The sequence below is a fragment of the Mus caroli genome, chromosome 11 (genome assembly GCF_900094665.2).
Source record: "Mus caroli chromosome 11, CAROLI_EIJ_v1.1, whole genome shotgun sequence".
In the NCBI taxonomy this organism is placed as follows: Eukaryota; Metazoa; Chordata; class Mammalia; order Rodentia; family Muridae; genus Mus; species Mus caroli.
In genome coordinates, this window is record NC_034580.1 from 31,382,262 (window position 1) to 31,391,333 (window position 9,072).

Sequence of the window (9,072 nt, forward strand, 5' to 3'; positions counted from 1 at the left end):
GGTGAGAGGGCCCAGCCCATTGTGGGAGGTGCCACCACTAGGCCCCTAGTGCTGGGAATAAAGGCATGAACCGCCACAGCTGGGTCTGTAATTTGTTTTTATTATTTTAATACATGTAAGTGTTTTGTTTCCTATGTGTCTGTATGCCACTTGTTTTCCTGCTGCACATAGAGTCCAGAAGAGGGTATTGAATTCCCTAGAAATGGAGTTACCGACAGCTGTGAGCTGCTGGGAATCAGACCCATACCCTCTGGAAGAGCACCTAGTGCTCTAACCACTGAGGCCCACTCTCGTTGCTGGTGTCCAGAATGTTTCCTGCTTTTTATTCTGATTTAAGTCATAAAGTATCTAGAAATTTATGCATTGCTACTAGATTTTTCAGGTTTTTGAAATATCCGTTATTTCCAAACTATTCTCTGAAAATTCTCTGTAGCTCTTAGAATCTGGAGTAATGTCATCCCCCCACCCCCAGCCCCTCCCACCCTGACACTTTTCACATCTAATGTTATTAATTTTGGTTTCATTTTCCTTTTAGTTATTTTGGCTAGGAATTTGTCAATGAACAACGCAATTATCTTCACTTTATCAAAGAACCAAAGTTTGATCAATATTTGACTTCTATATTCTTCTTCTCTGTTTCATCGATTTCTACCCTAGTCTATTATTTCCGGCTGTTTACTGCTCCAGGATTTTAAATGTTCTTGTTTTTCACACCCTTGAAGTGCATGTTATTGTGTCCGAGGCTGCAAACGTTCCCTTTAGAGCTGCCTTATCCCTATTCCAAAGGTTCCTTCCTAGAGGCCAAGTTTTCATTTTCATTCAATTTTAGGAACTTTTAATCCCCCGCCCCCATCACCACCTCCTGCCCCTGATTTACTCAGTGACCACAATGAAAGACCCCTCAGAGGCTCCAGGGTCTGACCCATGCTTGGTGTCAGGCTCTGAGCTCTCCCACTCCAGGGGCACGGCTTGGTTGGAGAGATCGGCTCCTGGAGAGACTGAAGGTGAGCCTCTCTCCCTGGGCTCTTTTGGGCTCTTGCTCCCTGCGCTACCTGGCCCTTCAAGGCCCAATCTTCCTGGTTGTCACACATCTCGCCAGCCCTTGCCCTTTCCTATCTTTTTTTTTTTTTTTGGTTTTTCTTTTTTTTGGTTTTTCGAGACAGGGTTTCTCTGTGTAGCNNTGGCTGTCCTGGAACTCACTCTGTAGACCAGGCTGGCCTCGAACTCAGAAATCCACCTGCCTCTGCCTCCTGAGTGCTGGGATTAAAGGCTTGCGCCACCACGCCCGGCTGCCCTTTCCTATCTTAATGAAGTTATTTGCATCTTTTCTGAGTTAGATAGAGTCTGTAATGATTGCTGCCAGGTATGCTATACACATATCCCCTCCCATTATGTGACTTGTCTTTTTTTTTTTTTTCTTTTTGATACTATAAATTCCTTTGACTTACAAAATTTTAAATTTTAATGAAATCTCTCTTTTTTTTTCTTTCTTGGAATCATATTAAGAAACCTAATCTAGGGCTTGAGAGATGGCTCAGTGGTTAAGAGCACTGACTGCTCTTCCGGAGGTCCTGAGTTCAAATCCCAGCAACCATGGTGGCTCACAACCATCTGTAATGGTTGCCCTCTTCTGGTGTTTGAAGACAATGTACTCATAGACATAAAATCGATCAATAAATCTTAAAAGAAGTTATGTTTGCATTACACTGCAGTTTAGTATGTGTGCAACAGCAGTATGTCTAACAAAACACCCTCACAAAAAATAGTATATTGCTAAAAATGCTAATAGTCACCTGAGAGTGCTGTTTCTGACTATGAGGCCAGGTTGCTGACCCACTCTGCTGGAGCATGCAATGCCCGTGTAACAGAATCTTACCCACCACAGAACTTCCTTCAAAGCTGTAGTCAAGGCTCACAATCCTTGCTGCTGCCCAGTGTCCTCACTGGCAGACTCCATCGCAAAACTATTCTTAAACAGCAACTGTTCAGCATGAAAGTGTGATTGGTCATTCAGGCTCAGATTCTTCTGTCCAATGTCCCTGATAGTCCGTGGTGGCGGCCCCTGCTCACATCTTGCACTTCTCAGTGACTGCTGTTTCTGACTGCTGTGAACCACATCCTTAATGACGTTCAGAACATCGAATCCTTCCCAGGTTTCCAGCTGTCATTACCCCAGATGCATTAGAGAAACTAAGATGTGGAAATCGAAACAGTACTGTTTGACCCTAGCATACAGGAATGAATGAATGACAGACAAACCTTACTGTTGTGTGCCTTCACTGAGACTCTTGAATGAGCAGCTGCGTTGTAAGGAAGTATTACTATTGGCTGAAAACACTTTTCCTGAGTGGTAGGTCTGCATGCTAACTAAGCTTAAGATACCCAGCAACCCCCGCTGTAAACAAGTATGCTGTATCTAGGCTGCCTCACTCCTTTTACTTATTACAAAGGTTTTTAGAATAATGGTAAATGAACAACGGGTTAAACCCAAAGTCCCCAGCCATGTTACCCCCTTCAAGAGTTAGTCTGTCTTTTAAGGATATGGCTGAATTTTCTTCTATTTTTTTCTTTATATGAGTGTTTTGTCTGCACGTGTCTGTGTTCTTGATGCCAAAAGAGCTATCAGATGCTCTGAGACTAGAGGTAGAGCCAGTTGTGAGCTGCCATGTGGGTGCTGGTAATCTAACCCCAGACCTTGTGAGAGCAGCTAAGGCTCTTGACTCCAGTCCCTAAGGTATGGGTGTTAGGAGCTAGCTGTGGTCCTGCCCTGCCCTTTTCTCCCTCATGGTGTTCAGGAGCCTTTGCACACCAGGCTGGAAGGATGAAGCTGCTTCTGAAGTGGGTAGGGTCTGCGGGATCCTGTTTGGCTGGGGTGGGTGGTGGTGGTGGGGAAGGCTTCTTTGAAGATTTTAACAAAACAGCCTCTTAGATGATCTTAGCTTGTAAGAGTACCTTTATTTGGGGGTGAACTTGGATGTATGCATACACTTCATTTGGGGTGGACAAGAGCTACCTTGGAGAATGGTAAGGAGTAAGTGGCTACAGTTTAAAGCTCTGTGCATTCTGTGTTTTGTATGGAGGCATTTAATCCTAGGTATTACTGGGCAGGTTCTTATCTGGGAAAGAGAAAGTTGAACTTGTAGGTTAGTCAAGGGCTACTTGACCTTCCCCAGGTAGGGGGTCTGGGGGGTTGTGCTCCCAAGACATGGTCAGAGGAGGGGAAGCCCTGCTGGTAAAGGGCAGCAAGCTCAGAGGAGCTGTCTGGTCATGGGAAATTAAGACCTTAATTAGCAGGGTTTCCTCACATAAGGCTATTTGGTATGTATCAAAAGCAAGTGTGGCTGGGCATGGTAGTGAAACTTTATCACAGGAAGTGGGAGGTGGAGGCAAGCTTAACAGTCCAGGGCCACCCTTGGCTACACGAAACCTCATCTCTGACAGAGGTGCTGCGTGATTTGCCCAGCTGACTGTTCTCAGCAGCTCTGCACTGTGCACGGCCACCCTCACCTTACCTCACATTCTGGAGGTGGCTGTTTTCTTGTAACTTCCTGGACTAGCACTGCACTTTGCTTCTGTAGCTTCCTTCTTGGAATTAAGGAATAGAATGATTTGCCCAAGCGTGATGCCCTAGACTCAAATAGTATGTAGATGCAGCGTGTTTTATTCTGCAGAAGCCAGCATGCTGGGGTCTCCCGTTACCAGAACAGAGAGACAACCAAGTGAGCTTGCAGGCCTGATTTATTTATTTATTTTTTTTGCTTTTCGAGACAGGGCTTTTCTGTGTAGCCCTGGCTGTCCTGGAGCTCACTCTGTAGACCAGGCTGGCCTCGAACTCAGAAATCCGCCTGCCTCTGCCTCCCGAGTGCTGGGATTAAAGGCGTGCGCCACCACGCCCGGCGCAGGCCTGATTTAAAGCACATTAAGGAATTCTGGGGTAGGTGACCTCTATGCTAACCTATTGGGTCCATCTCTATGGGCATTCCAGGGTGTGGAGGCTGGAAACTTGCTGGGGAGAAACTGTTGCCGATGCACTGTCCCTGCCTCAGGCCATGCGGTGGGACAGCTTCTGAGCCTGGATTTGGCTGCTATTGCCCAGTTCTTGGAAACAGATGTTGGCTTAGTCCTAACTGCCAATGTGAAGCCTGCCATGTAATCAGCCTGCCCTGCTCAGAGCATTAGGGCCCAGCTGCTCTGGGCTCAGGCTTGGGATGGCTGCTCTGAGGCTCTTGGACTTCCTTTCCATTTCCGTGCTCAATGGAATTTGCACTTTTGATTTCCAAGAGCTTTTCCTGTGCATTTAAAGCATGGCTATTTGGAACGAAACTTCTCACCAAGTGTAAGCATTGACGGTTTCAAGTGTGAAACATGTGACTCTTCCTTTCACTTGAATGAGTAAAGGCCACTACGGACTGTTAGCTGTGCTAATGTTAGGAATTGTGAGGCTCAAGAGATGCCGGAGTGAAAGCCTGCTCAGAGGCAGAGAAAGCACTCAGCTGACATCCTACTAGGAATGCCCCTCAAAAAATGCCCTCTCCTCAAAAATCCCCTTTCAAACTGAATGTTCCTCCCTCTACTTCCCGTGTTTCTCCATCTGACCTCCTGACTCCCTCTTACTTTCTGCTCGCTTTGCTAACAGAACTCCTGCTATTCTGTAGAAGATATGCTGAACCCAGGAATGCCGCTCTTTCTCCGACTAGACTGGAGGTAACCTGAGTGGCTATTTTCTTGTCCCCCTAACCTTGGTTGTGCTGCCTTTACTAAAATGGAATTTGAGGGTGAGCCACGTATGCAGCATTGGGTTCAAAACAATCTGTAATGATGGACTCTGTAACGTAACGTGTAAGACTGGTAAGTTTCAACCAAAGAGTGGGAGTGGAGAGGACCATGACCTTAGAGCTCAGTAAGTTAGGATCCCTGCCAAACATGCTCTCCAACTCTGATGCCTGCATCTTTATGAAAGTCATTTTCCTTTTAGAATCGATTCTGTTAGAGACAAAGAAACACATCTGGCATAGTTGTGAAAATTTTTTTTACTACTTTTGTGTGCACATGATTGTTTAAAAAGCAAATAGTACTAATGGCTGCTTTGGTAAAAACAGTCCCCAACGTAAGGATTACATCCTTTGGACGGGTTTTATCCCCAGTATATCGAACCCCTTGGCCATGACAGCAGCCACGGCCTCACACAGGAGCATCCGCCACATGTTCACTTTCAATACTTTCCCTGGGAAGAAAAAGAAAGACATTCACTCATTTCTCAGTGTCAAAGTCATTAAGTAACTGAAAAGATAGCAACCTATAGGCATTTGGGGGCCCTAACTAAGATCATCTTCAACCACAAAGAACATTTATGGCTACATTTCTCCATGAAACCTGCAGTGCTTTCCTAAGGCCACACGTGAAGAGACTGTATACCACGCTGGTGATGGACACCCACCCCATGGACTGCTTCTGTTCTCAGGCTTGCCTTGTTAACATTAAGACATCAACAACAGTGGGTGTTTCCATAGCAACAACACTCAGACACACTGTACTTACTACAAGCATCTTATTCCAGTGCCCTTCACATTCATTTCCCAAGGAACTGCCCAGAGGTGGAGAAACAGAACGGGCCCCATTTCCAACTGTCTGTCACATATGCTTCAGATGGCCATGAAATTCCTTAGTCTCTACACAAATGTCCTGGTGGCCCCCTTCCCAAGATGGACAGTGAGTGAGGCACTCACCAGTCTGTCGATCTTTCTCCACACAGTAGCAGCTATCGTAGAACTCTGTGAAGGTGGTTGCCAGCTCGTAAATGTAGTCACAGAGGGTGTGGAGAAACAGGTCGTCTAAGATCTTCTGGAGGATCTCGGGGAACCGTAAGATGCACCGTCCCAGCTTCCACTCCTTTTCATGGTCCAAAATGATCTTGGTTTCCCGAGCGGCTCTCTGTAGCATCTCCTCATCAATGTTGGCCAGGCGTGCAATAGACCTGCAACACCAGGTAAGCACCCTCTGGTCAGGCACACGCTCTTTCCACACAAAAGCACACAATCTAGTATGACTGATCAGAAATTACCAGCAATTAAAATGGATTCTCATCCCAGTGTGACAGAGCTGACCTGTAACCCCAGCACTTGGGAGGCAAAGGATCACAAGTCAGAAGCTAGCCTGGGACACACACATGGCTCAAAACCCAAACAATAAACACCATTTTGGAAGCATCAACCCTTGATTGCACACATAAGTGTCTGAGCATTCACCTGATTCTGGTGAAGGCATACAGTAGGTAAGCAGCTGTGTTCCCTCTGTCATCCAGCATCTTGTCAAAGGAGAAGATGTAGTCATTGAGGCGATTATGAGAAAGGTCGGCGTATTTGATGCAGCCATATGCAACGGATGTCTGAGCTGCTTTCAATTCCTCTTCAGTTAAGACCTTTGGGAAAACAAACACTTAGCTTGTCCCAGGGTCTCACAGGTAGGAGACAGAGTCTCCTTAATTAAGCAATTAAGGAGTTACTATCAATTAGTACAGAGAGCAAAGGAGTGACAGGGCCACTGTATGAAGGAGATAGTGGAAGCGAACTCACTCGTTCTGCATGTTAAGGACAATGTATACAGAGTGTCAGCTTACTTTCCAATTTATAACACAACACTGATTTATATATCTACTTCACGCTATTCCAGGGGTGGAAGACAAGAACTGTCCACGTCTTTTAATACATGGAAGGCTGAAGCAGAGAGACTGCTGCATGTCCCAGGCCAGCTGGGGCTACAGAGGCCCTGTCTAAAAGTATGAAAACCCTGAAGTATTTCAGACTGACTATCATACCCTGGCTTGTAGCAGATTTACTCTTCCACTGAGACACTTACTTAAAGGTTGGATAAGCAGCTCATCAAATTTGGGAGAATAAAAATGGAGTGACTCTATAGAAATCAAGCTAGGGCTGACCCGGAAGCTTCCTTTGCAGACTGAGGTAGCCAGAGGGTTGGGCGTCATCGGGAACTCACCATTGACCTCGCCAGGTACGAGGCACTCCCTGTGCAGCAGCAGCATGACATTTGCCTGAGGAGGCTTGCTGCGCAGAGGGGGTTTATGCTTGATGCTGGGTAACGGGGGGGGGGGGGGGGGGGGCGGCGGCGCAAGGTCACTGTCTGCTGAGTCCATCACCAATACTGGTTCATGCCCATACATTAGTGGTGTTGGCTTTGGTCAGAAAAGCCTCTTTTTAAAGTCTGGCAGTTACAGCTGAGACCAACTAATGCTCAGGCCGAGATTAATAACTGCTGGGGGGGGGGAGGGAGGCGCTTTCCTCAGTGGGGCAGCCACTGCTAACTTGCTCATGCTCCTAGCAAGCAACCTTAATCCACTGGTTCAACCCCCAACAAAAGATGATTCAAGATAATTCATAAAACCCCATCTACGCACTGCTGAGACTGCTCAACAGATAATTTTATGCTAGTCATAGTTTTAGACTTAAGATGTTTCCTATGCACATCAATTAGTCAAACTGAAGAAGCAAACAATTTTGTTTCTAAATTCAGTCACTTGGAGTTCTGTTATCAGGGGGTGGGGGCTGGAGACGGCAGCACTTGGGAACTGGTTGACAAGAGGATTTTTCCAACCTGGCTAGTACAGGGACTGCCATACACAACAATTTAGATTTTAAAGCGGTAGCCCTCTCAACATATGATACAAGGTACAGGTTGGGTCTATGCTTAAGATTCTCTAAGGAGCTCTATTCACACTGGCTTACAGGTAAATAAGCATGTGCACACGCCGAAACTATTACAGCGATTTAGTAAAAGATGTGTTGGTTTTAAGTTAATTGATAAAATAACAGGTTGCCTGGGGTCTTGGCCAGGCAGGTTTATACTTATCTGTTAGAGATTTAATTACACGTTTCACCCACTGTGCAGGTGACAGTGTAGTGCTGTTTGTCCATTAAGTGATGCAATGTAACTTTATTTCACAAGAAAATAACTCTAAATGATACCTATTCATAACTAATCAGCATATGATACCTAAAAATAAATGAGGTGATATGCAAACGTGGTAACTGTTTAAACAAGGAAGCTTCACAAATGTAAGGCCAGCTTGGCCAGCATAGTAACCCCCAACCCAATACCCACTGTAAAGCAAGGCCGCACCCAGAACGGTAACATACACTCTAACAGGAACAATCTGTACAATGCAGATTGTTTATCAGACAAGGTCTCAGGTAACTCAGGCTCACCTCGGAGTCATGTGACCTCGGACTCCTGCTCCTCCTGTCTCCAGCGGCTAAATGCTGGGACTGCAGGTGTGTGCCTTGTAGTGCTGGGGATCACACCCAGCCAGGGCTTCACTCACATTAGACAAGCAATCTACTGACAGAGCCACATCCCAAGAGTATTCTTTAAACAGTGTTTCTAGGGAGGGAATCAAAACCGGGTGGGAGGGGCTGGGGTGAGAAAGGATTCACGTGGGAGAAAGAAATTATCCCTAAGACAGCCTGACAATTGAGGAAAGAAACAGTAAACTAAAAGCCTGTGCAGGCTGTAAGGGATCAGAGCGAGCTGCATAAGGCATGGAAGGCCCTATCGCCCACTCCCAGATTTTGACATCTGGTCTTGCTATGTAGCCTGGTTGGGTGGAACTCAGAACCAGGATGGTATTGGATCTCTGCACTTGTCCTGCATCTGCCTCCCACAATTACAGGGAATGTGCCACCATGACTGATCTTAAGAAAATCTATGATCAGAAAAACAATCGTGAAATGCTGCTAAAACTCAAACATTAGCACACTGACATAAGATAGGAATCTAATTCTGCTTAAAGCAATGATCTTGTCTTTAAATACTCGTCTTTTTAGTTCTAAAAATGTTTTCTGTTTTTGAGACAAGACCATCCTATATAGTTCAGGCTGGCCTTGAAGTGATCCTCCTGCCTTAGACTCCTTAATGTTAGAATTACAGGTGCAACCAAAAAAAAAAACAAAAAAAAAAAAACAAAAAAAGCCGGGCGTGGTGGCGCACACCTTTAATCCCAGCACTCGGGAGGCAGAGGCAGGCGGATTTCTGAGTTCGAGGCCAGCCTGGTCTACAAAG

The 9,072-nt window shown here is 45.9% G+C and overlaps 1 protein-coding gene across 1 annotated transcript in view; it reads right to left on the reverse strand.

Annotated features, from left to right (window-relative positions):
• Positions 1-5,012: 5,012 nt before the first annotated feature.
• Rars (arginyl-tRNA synthetase) overlaps positions 5,013-9,072 on the reverse strand; it is a 27,688-nt gene continuing 23,628 nt past the window's right edge. The window contains exons 13-15 of the mRNA XM_021175988.2: positions 6,246-6,418; positions 5,727-5,974; positions 5,013-5,224 (exon numbers count right to left, since the gene is read on the reverse strand). Of these exons, the coding sequence (XP_021031647.1) occupies positions 5,115-5,224; positions 5,727-5,974; positions 6,246-6,418 (531 nt within the window). The 3' untranslated portion in view covers positions 5,013-5,114. The remainder of the gene's footprint in view (positions 5,225-5,726; positions 5,975-6,245; positions 6,419-9,072) is intronic.